The sequence below is a fragment of the Neoarius graeffei genome, chromosome 22 (genome assembly GCF_027579695.1).
Source record: "Neoarius graeffei isolate fNeoGra1 chromosome 22, fNeoGra1.pri, whole genome shotgun sequence".
Classification (NCBI taxonomy): domain Eukaryota; kingdom Metazoa; phylum Chordata; class Actinopteri; order Siluriformes; family Ariidae; genus Neoarius; species Neoarius graeffei.
The window spans coordinates 30,455,587-30,482,084 of NC_083590.1; the positions used below are offsets into that span (position 1 = coordinate 30,455,587).

The following is a 26,498-nucleotide window of genomic DNA, read 5'->3' on the forward strand; positions in this document are numbered from 1 at the left end:
CTCAGGCTGCCTAAGTCAATTTTCTGAGCTTTCAATTCAGATAAAATTACCTGAGTGTAATTCAGATCTCCGAGGTTGCCAGGTTTTTCTTCAGTATCATTTTCCATCTATTTTCCAATGATAGCACATCCCGAAGTGTTTTATTCCCTATTTATCAGCTATTTTACTTCTTAATCTATTAATCAGCAGAAAACACATCATTCATACATTTAACCATTTATAGCTACATTCAGTGTTGCGGAACATGTTTGTATTTCCTGATATCACTTCTGTTATAGCAGTTATAAACAGCCAATCCCTCACCAGCTTCTGCTGTTTCTCTGTCTTGAAGTTAACGAGATAAAAAAGACCTTTCCATACAGGAACTGGGTATTACCAACCAAGACTCCTTCCATAAAATGTTAAATAAAGATGTCGTTTCAGAAAACTTCACCATATTGATGGTCACCATGTCATACGTCTTTCTACGGTAACAACTTCGAAAAACCTGTTTATTGCTCGGCATGACCAAAGAGATTTGAGAATAACAGGATTGTGCTATATCTAATGAAGGTATTAAATATGTTGTAGCTTCTCACCATGAGCAGTCACCATACGAACTCCATGACCTGACCAGATGGTCAGCAGAACAACGGAGAACAGGATGATCCTCATGGCTCCCTCCTTCAACTCCTACCTAAAATGGAAAAATACAATAAATGAACATTGCAAAGCTGAAGAGATTATAAAAATGAAGACCTGAATCTGTCAAAAAAACAACAACAACAACAAACATTAAAGGAGAACTGAAGGCAATTTTTTTAATTATCAAAATTCTATTTATCTCATTTTATTAAATATCGGAATGCATTTTTCAGAGCTATTTTGTCGCTGCTATAGCAAGTTATGAGTGTTTGAAATATGCTCTGTAATATATCAGTCCATATGTCAAAGCAATGGCCGTAAACGAGATTCATTGAGACCTGTGCGAGACATCGCAGGACGGCAGTAAAACGTACAGCGGAAATCAAAGTGACCAACATCTGCCAACGTTGTCAAAAGACGCGCATGCCCTCTTTCGAATGTTGATGTAATCAAGCCGGAAGTTTTGTTCGTTTTGAGAGCAATCAGGAAAGTTTGAAAAAAGTCAGCAGTAATTGTCATTTAAACTCGTTTTTGTGCAATACTTCGTTTGGAAAACAGTTTTCAAAATGGCGGCACTGACACCTCGCTAACACGTCATGTTTCGAAGTCTCGCACAAGTCTCGTGAAGATCACGCGGATAAGTGATGCCTGCCGTGGACCAAACGAACTAAATTCAACACGGCTAAAAACCAAATAGGCCGATAAGTATAATATTTAATTGCAGTTAGTTGCCAATACGAATCACGATATAAGGTTACTAAAACCGAAAACGTAATTGAATAACACGTTAATTAAGAAATAAAGCGAGTTTAAAAATGACTTCAGTTCTCCTTTAACATGCCAGAGTCTGGTTATTATCCAGCAATTAATCTTAACTAAGAGGAAATATGTCTAAGGTGAACTGTAGTGTCCAATCAAGAAAAAAAGTGAAAGATAAAAATTGACTGCATGCTGAAAATATGCACACGTTTAAGGGTATAAATACGAATGCTAATGTTCTCTACTTGTTTTTATTAAGAAGCAGCTTTGAGGGTGGATTAATGAAGGTGGCTTTAAGGTTAGACAGGCCCTTGGAAATGTGTAAACTGGCCTAATTGCCCATAACGGTTCCTATAAAGCTTTGTAACCCATGTGCTCTGAGGATTGTCATTACAATGCCCATCTGTGCCGCTCTCAGTCTGTCTCAGGATGAACTGGCATACACACCTGGCATACATTTTAATGAAATGTTTCTTTAAAACCTCGCACGGCACTTCTAATCTAATGAACCTACGGTATTATTAAGACAGGCAACAGTATGGTGCAAAAAGATGGACATGTTTACCACTCCTTCTGTTTCCATAGCTATATACTCATTTCAATACAGTTACAGTGAGAGTAAAAAGTATTTGATCCCTTGCTGATTTTGTTGGTTTGCCCACTAATAAAGACATGATCATTCTATACAGTACTTTTAATGGTAGATGTATTCTAACATGGAGAGACAGAATATCAAAACGAAAATCCAGAAAATAACTTTAAAGAATATATTTTAATTGATTTGTATTTCATTGAGGGAAATAAGTATTTGATCCCCTAGTATGCATTAGGAGTTCTGGCTTTCACAGACCAGTTAGACACTCGCAATCAACTTGTTACCTGAATTGAAGACACCTTTTCTAACTAATCACCTGTATGAAAGACACCTGTTCACAGAATCAGACAATCAGAAAGATTCCAAACTCTCCAACATGGGTAAGAACAAAGAACTCTCTCAGGACCTCAGAGACAGGATTGTTGACCTGCACAAATCTGGAATGGGCTACAAAAACATTAGCAAGATCTCATCTCATCTCATCTCATTATCTCTAGCCGCTTTATCCTTCTACAGGGTCACAGGCAAGCTGGAGCCTATCCCAGCTGACTACGGGCGAAAGGCGGGGTACACCCTGGACAAGTCGCCAGGTCATCGCAGGGCTGACACATAGACACAGACAACCATTCACACTCACATTCACACCTACGGTCAATTTAGAGTCACCGGTTGACCTAACCTGCATGTCTTTGGACTGTGGGGGAAACCGGAGCACCCGGAGGAAACCCACGCAGACACGGGGAGAACATGCAAACTCCACACAGAAAGGCCCTCGCCGGCCCCGGGGCTCGAACCCAGGACCTTCTTGCTGTGAGGCAACAGCGCTAACCACTACACCACCGTGCCGCCCATTAGCAAGATGCTGGGTATTAAAGTAACAACCATTGGTGCAATTGTGAGAAAATTTAAGAAGTATAACATGACCGTCAATAGACCTCGGTCTGGTGCTCCACAGAAGATTTCACCTCGTGGGGTGGCAATGATCATGAGAACTGTGAGAAATCGGCCTGCAACCACACAGCGGGAGTTAGTGAATGACCTCAAGGCAGCTGGGACCACAGTCACCAGGAAAACAATTGGCAACACTTTGCGCCGCAATGGATTAAAATCCCGCAGTGCCCGAAAGGTACCCCTGCTTAAGAAGGCACATGTGGAGGCCCGTCTAAAGTATGCCAATGATCACCTCAAAGATGTACAAAGTGATTGGGAGAAGGTTCTGTGGTCAGACGAGACCAAAATTGAACTATTTGGCCTAAACTCTACTCGTCATGTGTGGAGGAAGAAAAATGCTGCCTATGACCCCAGGAACACTGTGCCCACCGTCAAGCATGGAGGTGGAAGCATTATGTTTTGGGGGTGTTTCTCTGCCAAGGGCACAGGGCTACTTCACCGCATCAGTGGGAAGACGGATGGAGCCATGTACCATGCAGTCCTGAGGGACAACCTCCTCCCCTCTGCCTGGAAGTTGAAAATGGGCCGTGGTTGGGTCTTCCAACATGAAAACGACCCGAAGCATACAGCAAAGGCAACAAAGGAGTGGCTCAAGAAGAACCACATTAAGGTCATGGAGTGGCCCAGCCAGTCTCCAGACCTCAATCCAATCGAAAATCTATGGAGGGAACTGAAGGTCCGAGTTGCCAAGCGACAGCCCACCAACCTTAATGATTTAGAGAGGATCTGCAAAGAAGAGTGAGCCAAAATTCCCCGATATGTGTGCTAACCTTGTGATTAACTACAACAAACGTCTGTCCGCTGTGCTTGCAAACAAAGGCTTTGCCACCAAGTATTAAGTGCTTTTGGCTAGAGGGATCAAATACTTATTTCCCTCAATGAAATACAAATCAATTAAAATATATTCTTTAAAGTTATTTTCTGGATTTTCGTTTTGATATTCTGTCTCTCCATGTTAGAATACATCTACCATTAAAAGTATAGAATGATCATGTCTTTATTAGTGGGCAAACCAACAAAATCAGCAAGGGATCAAATACTTTTTACTCTCACTGTACATTTATGAACCACACATACATTCACGTCACACCTGTTGAAACTAATTACATGCAGGCGAAAGTATGTGATCAGGATTTGTATGCATTTGACATATGCCTCAAGGCATGAACATTATCCTCCTGATAAAATGCACATTTTCATACTCAACACGTGTCAATGGAAAACTACAGCTAACTAAAAAAAGTATACGTAGCTCCTGTCAAAGTCTGGACTTACATCCCCTTGTGTTTTCTTACGGTCAAAGTGACCCAGAATGACATGTCTCATGTCTCACGTCTCAACACACACACACACACACACACACACACACACACACACACACACACACACACACACACACGTCAGAATGAAGGATGGCCATGGAACAAGACTTCATTGCTGTCCTGTATATTATAGCCTGGATGTCATAGCGAGGTAATCTGCATCTCCCTGACTGAAACTATAAACCCTTGGGGAAATCACATACTACTCCTGACTTAATGTCATGGCAGAAAAAAAATGTCTTGAACATTTTGGCCTTGGCACAAAGTGATACATGTGGCAGAAACACAACACTACTTATCTCCCTGAGAATATTATCCATACCATGAAGCATGATGGTGGTAGCATCATGTTGAGCGTTACCCCTGGGGTCTTGGTTGCTGCTCTTTTTTTTTTTTGTTTCCGTTTCCGGTTGAGAGTACGTCGTGCGCATTCAGGCTGCCGCTTCTCACCAGAGCTTTTTTATTTTATTTTATTTCTATTTTTTTTTCTGTGTGTTTGTGTAGTTTGATGTTTGTTTGAGGGTTCTGTCCGCCGGTTGTGGTGTAGCTCCGGACCTAGTTTTGGGCATCGGTTCCCTCCAGGCCTTGGTTCGCCGTGGGTGATGCCTGTGCTCCCAGCTGTGGACTACAGTGAGCTCGTTGCTCATTTTACATCATGGTTGTCCAGCGCTCTGCGCTTTAACGCTTGGCGTGATGTTCCGAGCGATGTTGCTTGGTGGCGTCGCGGCAGCTGTGCAGGCGGTTTGGAACACACCAGCGCTCTGCGTGGCGGAGCTTCTCTGCTCGCTTTGTGGATCCATGGCGTGGTGTTCGAGCGATGTTGCTGACGGTGTTGCGGTGGCGGTGCTGGAGATGTTGGACTTGTTTTCGTGCGCCTTTTGGTGGGACTGTGGCTGCTACACCACGGGAATTACATCCTGACCCCTACTTGGTGGACTTTTATTATATTTTTTATTTATTTTTTTCTTTCTTTGTCTAAAGGCGCTATATAAATTTAACTTATCATTATTATTATTATTATTATTATGATTATAATACCTTTCTTGTCTGGTCTCTGACATTTGGCAGAGTCATGATGGTGCATATATATATATATATATATATATATATATATATATATATATATATATATATATATATATTTTTTTTTTTTTTTCCCCATGTGTTAATAATAGACTTAATATGGTTGATGTGTCTCGTGTCTCAACATACACCTGTCAGAATGAAGGATGACCATGGAACAAGACTTCACTGCTTTCCTGTGAGTGACAGATTGTATGCCACAGATAAGTAGATTTAATCTGCATCCCATGACTGAATCTATAATACCTAGGGGGAAATCGGATACTATTTCTGACTTCAAAGTAGACGGCCTTTCGATTTCATAAAATCGGTGAAATTTAGTTCCCTCTGAAATTTGGTCATTGTGATATGTTTATCTTTGTAATATCTTTCAGACCATCCTGTGGCTGGAAAGTTATTTAATTTGAGGGGAATCCCAAGCAAATAAGGCGCATGAAATCGCTCACTTCACGCAGTCAAGCAGACAGAGGAAGTCCGTGTGCGCACGCTTTACCTGCTTCTTCTTCTTCTTCTTCTTTTGGGTTTTCCATCATGTGGTATCCAGTGTTGCATTACTACCATCTACAGGTTTACCTTTGAGCGTGCACTGACAGTTCCATCATTCTGTCGCTAAACGAACAGCTGATCACACCGAGGTGCTCGCTGACCGCCGATATTTATTAGTTTGGTCCTGCATTTCCTTTCCTTCGTATATAACATGACGTCTTTTCTTCTCGCTTTCCGTGACTAGTCGGTCTTTCACGTTTCATTCGCACACTCACGTCCTCCATTTCCCTCTTCGGTTTCAAATTTGTATCCCGCAATGCCTTGCACAAACAGGGAAAGCCCACCATGTGATGCATGACGTAGTATCTTGAATTGGGTCATGGTGAAGCAGGAAAAAACAGCAGAGAATTTAGGGCCATGTGGCCCTAAATTAATTAATTGTTCTATTTAAAAAAATTATAAAATTGGAAGTCTGTGATTTGAATTCAGTAGCTTTCGGTCCACTAAACAAAAATAATTGGGTGTTAGGGAAAATTATTTTTCTGACCTACACTTGAAAAATCTGAAAGTCAGTCTACCTTAATGTAAGGGCAGAAAACCAATGGCGCAAAGTGCTACATAGTGCAGAAACTCAGCCTTGCTCATCACTCTGAGACACCATCCCTGCAATTAAGCATGGTGGTGGTAGCGTCATAATGAGTATTACCTTTAGTTCCTTCTCTGACTAATGCCTTTCTTTTATCTGGTCACTGATCTTTGCTGGAGTCATGGTTGTGCAATATTCTTTCCATGTTTTAATAATGGATTTTATGGTCCTGACACATCTGATGTCTCAACAAATACCTGTCAGAATGAAAAATGACCATGGAACAAGACTCTATTGCTAGTCACTATATTCCAGCCTGAATGCCATGGATAGGTAGGCCTAATCTGCATCCCCTGACTGAACCTATAAAGCTTAGGATGAACGGCATACTACTACTGATTTAATGCAATGGCAGAAAATCAATGACACAAAACGCTGCATATGGTATTTAAGACATTAGTGCTAGCTTACCAGGCTGTCAAGGGGTTAGGGCCAGCATAACTCCAGAGTCTGATCTGCCCCAACATGCCAGCCAGATCCCTACGCTCTGCTACTACAGGGCCCTAGGGTTAGGGCCAGCATAACTCCAGAGTCTGATCTGCCCCAACATGCCAGCCAGATCCCTATGCTCTGCTACTACTGGTTGCCTGGCCCCTCCTCCTCTCCACTCCTGCCCAGCCCACTCAAGACTGCTGTCTGTCCTGGCTCCCCGTTGGTGGAATGACCTTCCCACAGAGGTCAGAACTACTGACTCTCTGACCACCGTCAAGCGTAGACTGAAAACTCACCTCTTCAGGCTGCACCTCTCCCCTGCTTCCCTGCCCACTATGTAACTGCATTTCGGTCTTGACCAACCCAGACTGTGTACTGTCTAGCCTGAGGTTAGCCATTTGAGTTGTCTATTTAGTTGTACTTTGTATGATTTGTTTGTTTCCTTGGCTGTTTGCTGAATACTGATACTTCAACAGAGTATTACACTAAGTATTGTTGTCACTTGGTCAGTTGGCGCTAGGACTTTCTTGTCTAGAAGTTCAGCACTTTGTGTACCTGACTTTTGCACTCGTTGATAACAGTGTCTGCTAAATGCCAATGTAATGTAATATGATGGATGCTCAATGCAGCTCATAACCCTGAGAACACCATCCCTGCAATGAAGCATGGTGGTGGGAGCACAATGCTAAAACGTTACCAATGACCCCTTGGTTGCTTCTTTGATGAATGCCCTTCTTATTTGGTCACTGACCTTTGGCAGAATCGTGACTGTGCCATATTCGTTTCATGTTTTAATAATGGACTGGATAGTACTGACATCTGATGTCTCAACACGCACCTGTCAGAATGAAAAATGACCTTGGAACAAGATGTCATTACTATTCTGTCTATTACTACCTGGATGCCATAGATAGGTAGGTCTTACTCTGCATCCCCTGATTCAACCGATATAGCATTGGGCAAATACTACGGACTTAAAGGAATACGCCACCCCCAGGTGAAATTGAGTCAGTCCCTGCAGTCCCTAGAGTTGGATGAGTGAGCCAAAGCGTTTTGTAGCCGACCCAGCCATTGTGCTGATCTGGAAACGTCCCGGTTAGCTTAGCTTAGCGTAGTCGCTGTAATCCGGCGTGTCCAGCTAGCATTGTCGTTGCAAAAGTGAATCAAATAACTCAAGATTTTTTATAATTATTTCTCATGACCTGTACATTCACATCGAGTACACATATCAATGCAAATTAACACGAAGGGATTTACTAGACCAATTTATATCTGGAACTATTTTCGGCCACAGCACAGGCAAAGCACCGCTGCAGGCGCAAAGACACCACACAGCACCACAACTTCCGTCAATACACCAGTGTTACCAGGGAAACCAGGGTTTTCAGGTGCTGCGTGGTGTCTTTGCGCCTGCAGCGGTGCTTTGCCTGTGCTGTGGCCGAAAATAGTTCCAGATATAAATTGGTCTAGTAAATCCCTTCGTGTTAATTTGCATTGATATGTGTACTCGATGTGAATGTACAGGTCATGAGAAATAATTATAAAAAATCTTGAGTTATTTGATTCACTTTTGCAATGACAATGCTATCTGGACACGCCGGATTACAGCGACTACGCTAAGCTAAGCTAACCGCCCTTACGAAAATCTACCATGGTTTACTATGGTTTTACCATGGTTTTTATGTAGTAACCATGATTCTACCATGGTATCTCATGGTTATTCTAAGTACTATGAACCAACCATAGTATTACTATGGTTCATCCATGGTAGTAACCATGAATCTACTATGGTATTTCATGGTGATTCTAAGTACTATGAACCAACCATAGCATTACTGTGGTTTATCCATAGTACTGCAGTAGCTGTGGTAGCATCATAGTTGTATGTGTAATAGGTCATAGTAACTACGAAATTAGTTTAAAAAGGGATAGTATGGTTTTTAAAAGGATGCACTAACTGTAGTATTACCATGCTTTCGTCCAACAGTCAATGCTGTAGAGAAGGATCTCGATTAACAGCCCAGATACATTAACATTTACTTAGAACCTAAAAATTTAAGTGAACATTGAGGTAAAATGAACCATGGTTTTCATGGTTACCCAAAAAACCATGAAAACCATGAATAACTATAAACCATGGTAAAACCATGGTTAGTTTTCATAGTAAAACCATGGTCAATTTTCGTAAGGGCGGGACGTTTCCAGATCAGGACAATGGCTGGGTCGGCTACAAAACGCTTTGGCTCACTCATCCAACTCTAGGGACTGCAGGGACTGACTCAATTTCACCTGGGGGTGGCATATTCCTTTAAGGTAATGGCAAAAAAAAATCCAATGCACCATCTCATCTCATTATCTCTAGCCGCTTTATCCTTCTACAGGGTCGCAGGCAAGCTGGAGCCTATCCCAGCTGACTACGGGCGAAAGGCGGGGTACACCCTGGACAAGTCGCCAGGTCATCACAGGGCTGACACATAGACACAGACAACCATTCACACTCACATTCACACCTACGGTCAATTTAGTGTCACCAGTTAACCTAACCTGCATGTCTTTGGACTGTGGGGGAAACCGGAGCACCCGGAGGAAACCCACGCGGACACGGGGAGAACATGCAAACTCCACACAGAAAGGCCCTCGCCGGCCCCGGGGCTCGAACCCAGGACCTTCTTGCTGTGAGGCGACAGCGCTAACCACTACACCACCGTGCCGCCCTCCAATGCACCAGTCTCAGAGAATTAGTTCCCACTTCCTAACTCAAGGTTCTGAACACCTCAATTTCTGATGTCCTGTCCAGAAAGAGAATTTCTCCTCAACACTGTCAGCAGTGTTCTTTGTGAACAAGACAACATGCATTAGGAGTGAGAAGCAGCTATACTGCAGACGTTGTGTGTCAGAGCCATCTCTTCATTTTAGTATGATCCCATGGGGGTACAATAGAAGCTCACAGCTGCTTTGTTCTCCTCTAATTTGTTTTCAATGTAAGAACTGAAAAAGGAGGATCCATCTGGCCTGAACAGATACGTATCTCTCATACTCTTGGCTCGCTGCCTGGCGTGGTCAAAATTCAAAATCGGGATTGCACTACACAAGCAAATCACAGCCTCCAAACAGATATCTACCGTAATCAACAACTATTTGCCATCAACTCCGTAGCTAAAATCGATCACTTCCACATGGAGAGTAGTTCAAAAAGCCAAGGATTCAGCAACTTCAAACAGAAAGACAAAGCTCAACAATCAATAAACAAGTAGTAAAATGTAATGAGCTGCCAGGCTCAGCATGTCGGGATTTTGTTTTTCAGCAATGGAAGGCTGTCACACACCATGCTGTTTTCATGTCACAGTCTAAGCATTACTTGTTGTGCTCTTGACTCACTGCCAAGTGATGAATGCTACCCCCAAAGCACTTTTTACAGATGCACACCACCTCGCTATAATTTTGATAGGTTTCGGTGCAAAATAAATTGGAAGTCTACCTCATCGCTCCTGAGAAAACAAGTGGAATAATAAATCCAAAACAATGAGGAAAAAAAGTATACTAGTTTCAAAATGTCCTGATGTGGACAATAAAGGGAAAAAAATGCATTGCGCAAACTGACCCAGATAAGGCCCAGTCCCAAATGCAGGATGTATTTCATATGTGACTCACTATCCAAACAGATTTTAGCGTAACTAGCGAAGCGTGGGGTCTGGAGAGGTGCTCATGAATGCAAAAGAGAGAGAGGGAGCAGAAAAAGTGTTCATTTCTATCTACATAGCTCTCAGACTATTAACAGTCAAAGCAACACCTGTTTTGTTTTGTTTTTTTTAATATAAAGAAAAAAGGCCAACAGGCCAACATGAAGCGGTGGTACTGTTACGTGTACCACACCAAGGTTTATTATTATTTCTCCGGCATATAATGCAGGGGGGAGGGCGGCACGGTGGTGTAGTGGTTAGCGCTGTCGCCTCACAGCAAGAAGGTCCGGGTTCGAGCCCCGTGGCCGGCGAGGGCCTTTCTGTGCGGAGTTTGCATGTTCTCCCCGTGTCCGCGTGGGTTTCCTCCAGGTGCTCCGGTTTCCTCCACAGTCCAAAGACATGCAGGTTAGGTTAACTGGTGTCTCTAAATTGACCGTAGGTGTGAATGTGAGTGTGAATGGTTGTCTGTGTCTATGTGTCAGCCCTGTGATGACCTGGCGACTTGTCCAGGGTGTACCCAGCCTTTCGCCCGTAGTCAGCTGGGATAGGCTCCAGCTTGCCTGCGACCCTGTAGAACAGGATAAAGCGGCTAGAGATAATGAGATGAGATCTAAACTCATTTTAATGATCCAAACTAAATGTTTACTTACCAAAGATAGCGTTTTAACTTTTTTCTTGAAGGACTTTTGTCTCAATACTGAACAACACTTCAATTTTGACAGCAGTCAGGTGATGACCAAGACAGCGTCAAGCGTCTGCTGAAAAGGGAAGTGTTACGAGCATTTCCTGGTCATGTGATCTGACAATTATCATTCTCATCTCATCTCATTATCTGTAGCCGCTTTATCCTGTTCTACAGGGTCGCAGGCAAGCTGGAGCCTATCCCAGCTGACTACGGGCGAAAGGCGGGGTACACCCTGGACAAGTCGCCAGGTCATCACAGGGCTGACACATAGACACAGACAACCATTCACACTCACATTCACACCTACGGTCAATTTAGAGTCTTGTCCAGGGTGTACCCCGCCTCTCGCCCGTAGTCAGCTGGGATAGGCTCCAGCTTGCCTGCGACCCTGTAGAAGGATAAAGCGGCTAGAGATAATGAGATGAGATGAGATGAGATAATGCAGGGGGAATACAGCTATCGCTCTGTCCGTCTGTAAACATTTTAATTTCCGAAGCATAACTCAAAAACTATTAGGATTTTTTTTTTTTTTTCACGAAACTTGACAGTTATGTTAAGTGACTAGACGAGTTGTGCCTTTTGACATTTTCGGATTTCTGTGATTTTTATTTTTCCGTATTTCCATGGCAACCAATTCAACTTAGGAAAATTTGGAGTGGGGTTTCACGTGGGGGCCGGAGGGTGTGGAGGGTGTCATCACCTGATGACTCATTTTATTTTATTTTTTTCAGTACCACCTTCTTGCAAGAGCAAGTTTTTTTTTGTTGTTGCTGTTCCACTTATTTCATACAACAGCAGTTTACGAATTAAAATAATGACTTGTTTGATTTTTTTTCAATATCATTGATGTTTAAATGTTGTGCAATTGAAAACAAACAAACAAACAAAAAACGCAGCTTGTCATATTACTAAGACATTGGAAATTGCAAAATCTTCTCCCACTGCATAAAAAAAAAGCGCTGACACTGGAGACTCCTTCTTTAATTTTTACCTCGCCCGGGACGGAGTCCACCAGGGGGTTAGGTATTGTTTTCGGTTGGGTTTCTTTGTTTTTTTGTTAACGATATTACAGGAAAACGGCTGAATCAACCTTCATGAAACTTTCAGGATAGATGGGCATAGGTCTCAAATAGAACCTCCAACATTTTCAGAGTCATCTGGTCAAGGTCACCAAAAAGGTCAGACTCGTTTTTGTTGTGCCTACTGCCTCATATAGAGGCGCTAGCCACTATGTCATCGTGCTGTAAGAATGTAACAGTCGCGCACTGCACATGCGCATACACATGTTCCGATTAAAATGGCCGGTGAGTGTATACAATTCGGTTCACCATTCAAAATAAATGGACTAGACTAAAGAAATCACTTTCAGACATGTTTATGCTTATTACAGAGGAAAAGTGCGTTCCACTGAGCTCTAGCGCCGGGCCATTTCCGAGAAATAAGAGTTTGGGTCATGGTGACAGCGTGTGTACCGTATGTCAGCCTCGGTTCGGAGGTTTCAGTTTTGAAAACTGTAAGAGGTAAGAGTAGAATAATATAAAGTACAGACACTTGGTATATTTTACTTCTGTGATTTTTAAATTGTTCATTTTTGGATTACGCTTCATTTTTGTGGCTACTGCCTCATAGAGTAAATATACATATGCTACAGTATATTTACTGTATGGACATGGGATCAGAAAACTATTTGGGGTAGACATGTACCCATAGGGTACCTTTTTTTTTTTGCGATATCTTCTTTCATATTCATCATAAGTGCTACCGGGCGAGGTTTGTTTCGCCTGGCAACACTTGTTTTTATTTATTTATTTATTTTTGTGAAATCACACCACATTTTAATATTGTTCAAATAAATCACCTCAAACAAAAATCAAAAATAGTTCTTCTACGGCACAGCTCTGTTATTAAACCTTTCATTTAAGGTTGTAGAAAATATTCCTGACCAGTTTGATTGAGCTGCAGAAACAGAAGAAGGCCTGCTTGTGGTATTATTGGAGTCGAAGCTGTAATCCCAAATGTGCATGCTAGCCTATGTAGTAAATGCAAGATTAATTCAACAGTGCGAAAGTGGGAGTTAAAATAGAAGAAGCTTAAAATTCAGACATAAATAAGCCATTATTCATGCTCATGTTGTCTTTTAATGAGGTCTCTCATGAATGTAGACATTCACGGAACAGAGAAAAAAAAAAAGGCTTCAAACCACATAACTACACCCGGTCTCTCATGAGAGGGTACAGTAAAACTCATCTCATCTCATTATCTCTAGCCGCTTTATCCTTCTACAGGGTCGCAGGCAAGCTGGAGCCTATCCCAGCTGACTACGGGCGAAAGGCGGGGTACACCCTGGACAAGTCGCCAGGTCATCACAGGGCTGACACATAGACACAGACAACCATTCACACTCACACCTACGGTCAATTTAGAGTCACCAGTTAACCTAACCTGCATGTCTTTGGACTGTGGGGGAAACCGGAGCACCCGGAGGAAACCCACGCGGACACGGGGAGAACATGCAAACTCCACACAGAAAGGCCCTCGCCGGCCCCGGGGCTCGAACCCAGGACCTTCTTGCTGTGAGGCGACAGCGCTAACCACTACACCACCGTGCCGCCCCTACAGTAAAACTGTTTGAGTTAAAACTAAACAGAAAGGAACAAAAAAGAAATTTACAACAATATAAAAATACCAAGTTTTATATTGGACACTGAATTATGTCGCGGTATACGCTTTCTGAGATGCAGTGGATATTCTGATATCCTTTTAAATACTATTTACTGATCGGAAGTTTGTGATTTAATCAAATTTCGTATTAAATTCTTAAAATCGTAAAATTCACAACTATGCAAACTTTGTTTTCATTCTAAATAATTATTTTTTCCCCCAATACATTACATGATACATACTGGTGAAAATATTTCCATGTTATTTACCAGCTGCGAGGTCCGTATCGTGAAATACTGTGACCGAGGTCTTGAAAGTATTCAAGGCCGAGGTCACAGTATTTCACCATACAGACCGACCTTAAGCTGGTAAATCATATATTTATTTTTTTCTTTACCAAATTCTAACAGAAAACGAGAGCACCCGAAAGGGAAAACTGAGCCGAGCCGCCATTTTGAATCCTCATTCACGGCTGTAATGCAAATTGCTTCCTCCTCGGTATACAAGTGCACTTCCATGGCAGGAAAAAAACTACATTTTGCCGCCTATGTAGTCCCCTATTTATAGAAAATTGAGTCATTCAGGATTCAGACATGTTTTTGCTCGGCGTTAGCAACAGTTACAGGTTTTTAGCTTTCTCCTGAAATGTTTTCTTTTATGTCTTCTTCCTCAGGGTAGTAAAACTCGCTTTCGCTGTGAAGACTGTCGTTATCGCTATCCATGCTGTAAAATTAATGCTGTTCTCCTGAGAAATGCTGGCAAAAATTTATAAGATTTTTGATAAAAAAAATCTTATAAATAAATCTTATAAAAAAGATAAATTTGAGGTGAGCCGCTTGGCCATGTGGTGCAAGGACAACAATCTCCATCTGAACGTGGAGAAGATGAAGGAGATTGTTGTGGACTTCAGGAGAGCGCACACCCAGCATGCTCCACTATCTATCGGTGGTGCTGCAGTGGAGAGGGTGAGCAGCACCAAGTTTTTGGGTGTGCACATCTCTGAAGACCTGTCCTGGAGCAACAACACCGCATCACTGGCCAAAAAAGCCCAACAGCGTCTGTACTTCCTCCGCAAACTGAGGAGAGCAAGAGTCCCGGCCCACATCATGCACACATTCTACAGAGGCACCATCGAGAACATCCTGACCAGCTGCATCACCGTGTGGTACGGCGCCTGCACCGTGTCCTGCTGCAAGACTCTGCAGCGCATCGTGAGAGCAGCTGAGAGGATCATTGGTGTCTCTCTCCCTTCTCTAATGGATATCTATAACTCCCGCCTCACCTGCAAAGCTATCAGGATTGCAGGTGACCCCACCCACCCATCTCACAGTCTCTTCAGCCTGCTGCCATCGGGGAGGAGACTGCGGAGTCTCCGGGCCAAAACCAGCAGGCTCAAGAACAGTTTCTTTCACCAGGCGGTCAGGAGGCTCAACTCCCTCCCTGTTCTGCCCCTCCTCCCCCCTCTGCCCGCTGCCACAGATTCTGCTCGCACACACCCATTCAGCATCTGAGGGTGTATTCAGACCAGGATAGTTCGATAGTTCACTTGCTTTGGTCCGAACCAAAAGTTTTTTTTATTTTTTCATTTTGGTGCGGTTCGCTTTCACACTGTACATTTTAGTAAGCGGACCAAAATCTGTCAACAAAGCCACGCGCCCTGAGGTCGTTCAGCTATTGGTCAGAGACGACACGCGCACAAAGCGTTAAGTTCAAAAGTAGTCATGGAGGCTTTCCGTGCTGTTATTCTTTTTAATGTCATCAAAGCTATATGTTTTTTCCAGTTTTTACTGTTTTCACAATTGTGCGATTACTATGCTGTTGTACAAGTAATTTATCAACGACGACGACAAAGGGCAAGGCGGCTACGGAGGATAGCGCTGATGAGCGCACATCATGTTGTGACAGTTCTGGCTCTTCACGCAATAGATGAATTTCTTTTTTGCGTCGCTAGTACCGCCACTTTTTGAAAGAATGTCCCTGATTTTAATGTAGGTCTGACGGAGTTTCTTCACTTTTAGCCGACATTGTTCTGGGGAGCGCGTGAACCCCTTCTCCTTCATTTTCTCACTGAATACAGCAAACACGTCGGCATTTTTGTGTGTTCTCTCCAAAAGCTCAGATATGTGGACATCTGCCCATATATCCACAAGGGTACGCGTTTCTTCCTCGGCCCACGTTTGCCCCCTACTCATTTTTTGTACTCTGTAGTCTAGCCTACCACTGGTCTGAATGACTGAACGACTGTTGTAAGGTTCCCTTGACAACCGAAACAGTGTTTGCACTTTGCGGTGGAGTGTCAAGACTCTGTTTCCCATAATGCTCGACAAACGACGGAAGCTCCCGAGGTACAAAAAAGCAAAACTGTCAGATTAGGTCCGGTCTGCTTTCACACCTCCAAAAGATCCGCACCAGAGTTCCTTTGGTCCGGACCGAGTCCGACCTTGCAGCTCGGTCTCGGTCCGCTTGTTTGGTCCAAGGGAAATTTGGTTCGTTTGGTCCGGACCAAACAACGTAGGTGTGAATACGCCCTGACATGTCATCCTCACAGTTTCCCCCCCCAACACACACACACACACACACACACACACACACACACATTACATACATACAGTACATCTCATCATTCATTAACACACTGAACTCAGGGGCCACACATCTCACTTTACCTCGCTCATTTGCACTATTCCACACTACCTCACCTTAACAACTGCTAGTTTGTTTATACTGCTTATTTCATGTTTCATGTTTACCTGCTATACCTCAAGTGCCCTTGACTGTTTGGTTATTTGAACCAATTTATGTGTGTGTGTGTGTGTGTGTGTGTGTGTGTGTATATATATATATATATATATATATATATATATATATATATATATATATATGAGTGATTCCACGCTTATGGGTACTGAAATGGGGACATGAACTTATTTTTAAAAATTCACCTAAAACCATTTCTTTTTTTACCATCAGGTCACAAAACATGTAATCTTTAATGAATGATATGTTAAAAGATAACTTTAATTTTCTGAGATGTAATAAAAACATATTTATATGCCAAAGTCAAGCCTATGAGTTCCAAAATGATGTCTGTTCCATTACTTCTGTTACGATTGTCCATCTCGCGTCTGTTACAAATTAATTATAATCTAGCTCTATACCATGTTAATCTTATTGAAAGAATGTGTATGTTTATTCTACTACACATGTTTATTAATTATATTTGCTAAAACATCACCTTCCTATGTTTCAAAAAGTAATTCTACATTGTTAAAATTGAGAATATATATGTCCACAACACTTCTGTTACGTTCTGACTTTGGCATATAAATATGTTTTTATTACATCTCAGAAAATTAAAGTTATCTTTTAACATATCATTCATTAAAGATTACATGTTTTTGGTTTTAGGTGATTTTTTAAAAATAAGTTCATGTCCCCATTTCAGTACCCATAAGCGTGGAATCACTCATATATATATATATATGAGTGTTTAGTCTACATCTAGTTCATATCTAGAGTGTTTATACTGTTTATATTGTCTGTTTGAGTGTTTAGTCTGTGTGTAGTTCTTATCTAGTGTTTACACTGTTTATATTGTCTGAGTGTTTAGTCTATGTCTTGTTCTCATCTAGTGTTTATACTGTTTATTTATACTGTTTATATTGTTTGAGTGTTTACTGTATGTCTAGTTCCAATCTAGAGTGTTTATACTGTTTATATTGTTTGTTTTTTTTCAATTATTCTATTTTTATTTATTGCATTGCCTGTTTGCACCGTGGGTCAGAGAGGACTGATATTTCATCTATGCTGTATGTCGAGCATGTATAGCATATTTTATATATATAATATAGCATATATTATAGCATGTAAGATTATGTTATTTGGAAAATATAAGTCGAACCCTCAAGTTGAATTGAATATTGACAACATAACCATAGAAAGAGTTTGTGAAATAAAATTTCTGGGTGTGATTGTTGATCAGGCGGCACGGTGGTGTAGTGGTTAGCGCTGTCGCCTCACAGCAAGAAGGTCCTGGGTTCGAGCCCCGGGGCCGGCGAGGGCCTTTCTGTGTGGAGTTTGCATGTTCTCCCCGTGTCCGCGTGGGTTTCCTCCGGGTGCTCCGGTTTCCCCCACAGTCCAAAGACATGCAGGTTAGGTTAACTGGTGACTCTAAATTGAGCGTAGGTGTGAATGTGAGTGTGAATGGTTGTCTGTGTCTATGTGTCAGCCCTGTGATGACCTGGCGACTTGTCCAGGGTGTACCCCGCCTTTCGCCCGTAGTCAGCTGGGATAGGCTCCAGCTTGCCTGCGACCCTGTAGACCAGGATAAAGCGGCTAGAGATAATGAGATGAGATGATTGTTGATCATAAAGTCTGCTGGAAACCGCATATTAATCATGTTAAAGCAAAAATAGCAAAGATTACTGCAATTTTGGGGAAATCAAGACACATTCTGGACTATAAATCACTACATACTCTGTATAATGCACTCATACTTCCATATCTGAGCTACTGTGTGGAGATATGGGGTAATACCTACAAATCTAACCTGCAGCCGTTATGCACATTACAAAAAAGAGCAATAAGAATTGTCAATAATACGGGATATCTTGAGCATACAAACGCATTATTCGTAAAAGCACACACTCTGAAATTCACGGATCTGGTTAAACACAAGACTGCACAAATTATGTATAAAGCAAGACATAACCTTCTTCCGGGTGAGGTACAAAATACGTTTATGGAAAGGCAGGGTGGGTATAACCTGAGAGGGGAAATGAATTTTAAGAGAGTAAATGTTAGAACAACTCTGAAAAGTATGTGCATAACAGTCTGTGGGGTGAAATTGTGGAATGGTCTGGAAAATGAACTCAAAAATGCACCAACATAAAACTGTTTAAAAAATTATATAAAAACATGTTAATAAAAATATATGAGAATGTGGACAGGCAGACTATATAGGTGATGATGAAATTGAGAGTAAGTCTGTGACTGGTCTCCTTGTATTTAGTGTATAGTTATAGGTATGTGTATATGTATGTACTGTATATATGTATTGTATGTGTGTCTATATGCATAACATAAGTATCTGTATATATGATTTGATTTGGTCGATATTATACCATGTCGGTATGTTTTGGTATGTTGGTATGTTTTCTTTTTTGTTTATTGCTTTTGTTTTCTTTTGTATATATAGTTTATTATGGTGGAAAGTGACATTTGATTAGCGGTGGTATAGAGGGTTAGGATTGGATAAGTTATTACTTCTTCCTAATCCTTTCTGAACATTGTTATGTTATTGCCTTGTGGCTACGCTATTCTGTTTGTTTATTATGATGTTTTGATTATTGTATTTTTTATTAAAATTTTTTTTTATATCTTTCTTCCTTATTGTTCAGAATAAAGTAATCAATCAATCAATCAATCAATCAATCAATATTTGACAATAAAGTTGACTTGACTTGACTAAATGTTGACAAAAATTGCTACCATGTTTGTTGTTGTTGTGAATGAGCGAGTCGCCAGAGGTCCGTAACCGGGGTCCGTAACCGGGGTCCGTACCGTAGGATACGGACCCGCTCGCCAGCCAATCAGAGCACAGGATTTGATGAAAACCGCACCGCGAAAAAAATAAATATAATTATTTCATAAAACAAACATCAATAGTGAATTTGATTTCTTCTTATACAGTATACACTGATCAATACACATCGGGTATACACCGATCAGCCATAAAATTAAAAACACTGACAGGTGAAGTGAATTATATTGATTCTCTCATTACAATGGCACCTGTCAATCAAGGGGTGGGATATATTAGGCACAAAAAGAACAGTCAGTTCTTGAAGCTGATGTGTTGGAAGCAGGAAAAATGGGCAAGTGTAATTATCCGAGCAACTTTGACAAGATGGTTAAATGACTTGGTTTGAGCATCAAACCCAAAATGGCACATCTTGTGGGGTGTTCCCGGTATGCAGTGGTTAGTACCAATCAAAAGTGGTCCAAGGAAGGAGAACCGGTGAACCAGTGACAGGGTCATAGGTGTTGAAGGCTCATTGATTGCTGGTGTCAGAATTAAATTTTTCCAGCAGTTTGTGCTACAGTAGCTCTTCTGTGGGATTGGACCACACGGGCAAGCCTTCGTGCCCCATGCGAACGAACCGATGAGCCTTCGACACCCATGACCCTGTCATCAGTTCTCCTTCCTTGGACCACTTTTGTTCGGTACTAACCACTGCATACCGGGAACACCCCACAAGATGTGCCATTTTGGAGATGTTCAGACCCAGTCATCTCGCCATCACAGTTTGGCCCTTGTCAAAGTCAAAGTTGCTCAGATCCTTACGCTTGCCCATTTTTCCTGCTTCTAACACATCAACTTCAAGAACTGACTGTTCTCTTGTTGCCTGATATAGCCCACCCCTTGATTGACAGGTGCCACTGTAATGAGATAATCAATGTTTTTAGTGTGCTTGCTCAAGCACACAGCAGCCAAAGGCAAGCACACTATTGTTCTTCTTAAGTTTACTTATTCTGCCTTATCCTGACACATTTTTTGGATCCACTACTAGGGCGTTCAAGATAGAGACACCATTCCAACTCTGTGACGTCTGGCCCGAAGTGATGTAGTGTGCTTGTATACAGCTTTTGGATCAACGTGCCCGTTCTCTTGTTCTTGTCGTTTTTCTTTTGTTTTTTTCCCATAGAGAATGAATAGGGCTCATGAATCAAATCGTCCTACTCGGACACGCTCCATGGCAGATGCACCAAACCTCATGTGATACTTCAGGCCGACTCCCCCGACACATACATGCAATCGGTTCTGACCCGCACTCATATTTTTCCTTTCTTTTTGCTCATCCCTTTTTCCTCCATAGGCTTGCATTGATTTTTGGCCCCATTGAAAATGAATGGTGTTTCAGGAGAAAAAAACTTTCACTCGCCATCAGTTTTTTTAACCAAGTGACCAAACTTCAAGAAACTTCACTTGATGCCTCAGACCAAGTCCCCACACAGATCCATCCCCTCATCTGAGACCTGCACTCGTCTTTTCCTTGGTTTTCACACATCCCTTTTTACCTCCATAGGCTTCCATTGATTTTTGACCCCATTCAAATGAATGGAGTTTTGCTTAGTAACACTTCACCACACATCCATCAAACTTCATACGGCACCTCAGGCCAAATCACCCATCACACACATGATATCGGTTCTGACCCGCACTCGTCTTTGTCTTGCCTTTCATCCGTCCATTTTCTCTCCATTTTGCCGCTAATCAGTGGAAGCTTGACTGAGTCGTTCCTCCCTTCCCCCATAGGTGATGATGCATTTGGCAAGGATCTGCTCATTTGAGACTTTGACAGCAAATCAACTTCAACTCAATGGCCACTTTATTAGGAATACTTACACGCACACACGATAGCAAATAGCATAATAAGCATTCACATGTTACCATGCTAGCTATTAGCATGTGACCCATTATGATATCATGCCTGCTGTTAGCTTGCGAGTTGTTAGCATGTTCACCATTAGCATGTTATCATGAGAGCTGTTAACATGTTAGGATTAGCATGGTAGCATGCAGAGTTCGCATGTTTGCTGTTAGCGAGTTCGCCTGAGCATGTTAGCATGCTAATTGTTAGCATGTTAGCTGCTAGCATGTCACCCTCAGCGTGTTAGTATGCTAAAAGTTAACATACTAGCCATTAGCATGTTAGCCTGTTAACATGATAGCTGTCAGCATATTAGCCTTAAAGTGTTAGAATTTTAACAAATAGCATGTTAATCATTAGCATATTAGAATGCTAGCTGTTAGCATGTTATCTATTAGCATGTTAGCATTAACATGTTAAAATGCTAGCTTTTAGCATGTTAGTATGCTGTTAGGGCGGCACGGTGGTGTAGTGGTTAGCGCTGTCACCTCACAGCAAGAAGGTCCGGGTTCAAGCCCCGTGGCCGGCGAGGGCCTTTCTGTGCGGAGTTTGCATGTTCTCCCCATGTCCGCGTGGGTTTCCTCCGGGTGCTCCGGTTTCCCCCACAGTCCAAAGACATGCAGGTTAGGTTAACTGGTGACTCTAAATTGAGCGTAGGTGTGAATGTGAGTGTGAATGGTTGTCTGTGTCTATGTGTCAGCCCTGTGATGACCTGGCGACTTGTCCAGGGTGTACCCCGCCTTTCGCCCGTAGTCAGCTGGGATAGGCTCCAGCTTGCCTGCGACCCTAATAATGAGATGAGATGAGTATGCTGTTAGCATGTTAGTATGTTAACTGTTAGCATGCTAGTTGTTAGCATGCTAGCTTTTAGCATGCTAGCATGATAGCTGTTCTGCTACAGTTCAGCAAACACACTTTGCATTTTCTCTGCGGAAATGCAGTCTAGTTCACTTTACCTGTCAGTGTTTTTAATTTTAGGGCTGACTGGTGTATACCCAATACGTACATTATTTGTTTGGCTCATGAAGTTCACATTTTTTTAATTCAACATTTAAAAATGAACATGAAAAGAGAAAGAAATAGAAAACACTGCTGACTGAATATCATGTGTTCAAAACCGTCAGGATGGTAGCCTTTGAAAAAGTAGCTAGTTTTGCTCGTTTTTAAGACTTTTTTTTTTTTTACGAATGATTAATTTAATTGGTACAAAGCACAGACACAATATGCACAGACAAAAAAAAAAGCCCTGATTTTCCGCAGTGATTATTGCTGCATTTATGTTCAAATCAAAATTTATCCAAGCACATCTGCCTTCACACCTGTGCATAACATGCAGCTAATTAATCTCCAGCTGTGCAAGTCACGGTGAAAATTGTATACGATGAAAGAAATAAAGGACTTTTAGTAAGTAAACAACAAGGAAAAAGGATTTTTTTAATTGCTGTTACTGATGAACTCTGCATCACCCAGATGAGACCCTGCTGCACTTCCACGCTTGGAGGAAGATGTGATTTGAACTGATTTGCTCTTTCTATTTCACCGTGTTAACAATGAAATGCATGTGAGACAAAAGAAAATTCACAAACCCACACTTTCTTCTGACAAGCAATTAAATTGTAATAAAATGTAAATAAAATGTTTTTTTTTTAAAGAATACGCACAATAAAGAACACTATATGTTATTAGCAACATAAACAACATTTCTGGAATAGGTTAACAAAATTCCTTCATGTGTTCGAGGACGCCTTGATAGCAGGTTTGTGCACAGGTGAGAGTGTAAATAAGCGATAATGTCATGACGTATAAAAAAGGATCACATTTCTGCCTCATATTTACAAAGAGTGGCCATTCGAATCACTTTTACTCCACGTCGTTACTCTCAGTGTCGAAGATAATTGCTGTATTATATACAAGCATTCAAAGGTTTTTTTTTTTTTATCCTCCTCAACTTTTTACTTCATTTATGAGAAATATATTCAAACCAGATCTTTCTGACATAAACCAGATGCCAAAGCCTATTTTTGGACATATTATTTCGCGTTTCAGCTTTTATGTCCCATTCAATTTATTGTTACTATAAAAATAAAATTAAAAAAAGAATGAGTGCATTCTGATACACATCTGATTTGACTTTCAGATTAAAAAAAAAAGATCTTGTGTCCAGTCAGAATTGAGAATTCAACAATGTACACGCACTAATGCAACCCCATACCATCAGAGATGCAGGCTTCTGAACTGAGCGCCGATAACAACTTGGGTCGTCCTTCTCCTCTTTAGTCCGAATGACACGGCGTCCCTGATTTCCATAAAGAGCTTCAAATTTTGATTCATCTGACCACAGAACAGTTTTCCACTTTGCCACAGTCCATTTTAAATGAGCCTTGGCCCAGAGAAGACGTCTGCGCTTCTGGATCATGTTTAGATACGGCTTCTTCTTTGAACTATAGAGTTTTAGCTGGCAACGGCGGATGGCACGGTGAATTGTGTTCACAGATAATGTTCTCTGGAAATATTCCTGAGCTCATTTTGTGATTTCCAATACAGAAGCATGCCTGTATGTGATGCAGTGCCGTCTAAGGGCCCGAAGATCACGGGCACCCAGTATGGTTTTCCGGCCTTGACCCTTACGCACAGAGATTCTTCCAGATTCTCTGAATCTTTTGATGATATTATGCACTGTAGATGATGATATGTTCAAACTCTTTGCAATTTTACACTGTCAAACTCCTTTCTGATATTCATCTCATCTCATCTCATTATCTCTAGCCGCTTTATCCTTCTACAGGGTCGCAGGCAAGCTGGAGCCTATCCCAGCTGACTACGGGCGAAAGGCGGGGTACACCCTGGACAAGTCGCCAGGTCATCACAGGGCTGACACATAGACACAGACAACCATTCACACTCACATTCACACCTACGGTCAATTTAGAGTCACCAGTTAACCTAACCTGCATGTCTTTGGACTGTGGGGGAAACCGGAGCACCCGGAGGAAACCCACGCGGACACGGGGAGAACATGCAAACTCCACACAGAAAGGCCCTCGCCGGACCCGGGGTTCGAACCCAGGACCTTCTTGCTGTGAGGCAACAGCGCTAACCACTACACCACCGTGCCGCCCCCTTTCTGATATTGCTCCACTATTTGTCGGCGCAGAATTAGGGGGATTGGTGATCCTCTTCCCATCTTTACTTCTGAGAGCCGCTGCCACTCCAAGAAGCTCTTTTTATACCCAGTCATGTTAATGACCTATTGCCAATTGACCTAATGAGTTGCAATTTGGTCCTCCAGCTGTTCCTTTTTTGTACCTTTAACTTTTCCAGCCTCTTATTGCCCCTGTCCCAACTTTTTTGAGATGTGTTGCTGTCATGAAATTTCAAATGTCTCACTTTCGACATCTGATATGTTGTCTGTGTTCTATTGTGAATACAATATCAGTTTTTGAGATTTATAAATTATTGCATTCCGTTTTTATTTACAATTTGTACTTTGTCCCAACTTTTTTGGAATCGGGGTTGTATCTGATGGGAAGATCATACCTTTTTTATTGTTCAAGAATTATTATTATTATCACATTTTTCACAAATTGCTCCGGTCATTTCACTGCTTTGTTTACATCTCATCTCATTATCTCTAGCCGCTTTATCCTTCTACAGGGTCGCAGGCAAGCTGGAGCCTATCCCAGCTGACTACGGGCGAAAGGCGGGGTACACCCTGGACAAGTCGCCAGGTCATCACAGGGCTGACACATAGACACAGACAACCATTCACACTCACATTCACACCTACGCTCAATTTAGAGTCACCAGTTAACCTAACCTGCATGTCTTTGGACTGTGGGGGAAACCGGAGCACCCGGAGGAAACCCACGCAGACACGGGGAGAACATGCAAACTCTGCACAGAAAGGCCCTCGCCGGCCCCGGGGCTCGAACCTGGACCTTCTTGCTGTGAGGCAACAGCGCTAACCACTACACCACCGTGCCGCCCATCTCCCATTCATACGTCATAAAATGAAAATCTGGACTAACTGAGATTTCCATCCATGAGTAAAAAGAGTCCACTGTTAGCACTATTAAACTAATTCCTTATTGAATATACCTGAGGTGATTAATGAGCCTGAATGGTGAGTTCCAATATTTATGCCCAGTGACCTGAATGTAGTGGATTATCAACATTTAGAAACAGCCATCCATCCATCCATTATCTGTAGCCGCTTATCCTGTTCTACAGGGTCGCAGGCAAGCTGGAGCCTATCCCAGCTGACTACGGGTGAAAGGCGGGGTACACCCTGGACAAGTCGCCAGGTCATCACAGGGCTGACACATAGACACAGACAACCATTCACACTCACATTCACACCTACGCTCAATTTAGAGTCACCAGTTAACCTAACCTGCATGTCTTTGGACTGTGGGGGAAACCGGAGCACCCGGAGGAAACCCACGCGGACAACATGCAAACTCCGCACAGAAAGGCCCTCGTTGGCTGTGAACCCAGGACCTTCTTGCTGTGAGGCGACAGCGCTAACCACTACACCACCATGCCACCCTAATTTGGAAACATGCTGTAATTTATTTTATGCAAATTAATGCTAACATTTTGGCTATAATGCAATAAACAACGGTTCATCAAGGTGTATTTCAACACTCTGGGACCTTAGTGTTATATGGTTTTTTATGGTTATGAAGTTTGGAGTCATAAAAGAACAGAGCAGAAGAATCAACAGAAACGGAGGAGAGAAGAACCTGATAAGATCCTGATAGACCTGGAGGGAAGAACCAAATAAACGTGCATAGAACTCAATATCTCTGGAGAAAATAACCTGATAGACCTGCAGAGAAGGGGCTCATAGATGCTATTTAACAATTATTCCACAAAATTCGATAATTAAAAACGTTATACAAAATCTCCGACAAAATAATTTCCGCTTAGAATGTAAACAAACCAGCGAAATGACAGTAGCAATTTGTGAAAAATGTGATAATAATTCTTGAAAAATAAAAAAAAGAAATTTTTAGCATCAAATTTTGTTGCTTTTTTTGTATTTTTTGGGATTTTTGTTTTCGAGTAGTTTTTATTTTGTCCTTGGTTGGTTCAGTAACACGCTCTGCCACTTTGTTTTTGTGTACTCACGGTATATG

At 42.0% G+C, this 26,498-nt stretch overlaps 1 protein-coding gene across 4 annotated transcripts in view; it reads right to left on the reverse strand.

The window, feature by feature from the left end:
• The window catches only part of col16a1 (collagen, type XVI, alpha 1), a 268,861-nt gene that overhangs the window by 230,848 nt on the left and 11,515 nt on the right, over window positions 1-26,498 (reverse strand). For 3 of the 4 annotated variants that reach the window (XM_060904732.1, XM_060904733.1, XM_060904730.1), the window contains exon 2: window positions 579-676. In XM_060904732.1, the coding sequence (XP_060760715.1) occupies window positions 579-654 (76 nt within the window). In that variant the 5' untranslated portion in view covers window positions 655-676. The remainder of the gene's footprint in view (window positions 1-578; window positions 677-26,498) is intronic. The other variant, XM_060904731.1, reaches the window with a different exon arrangement.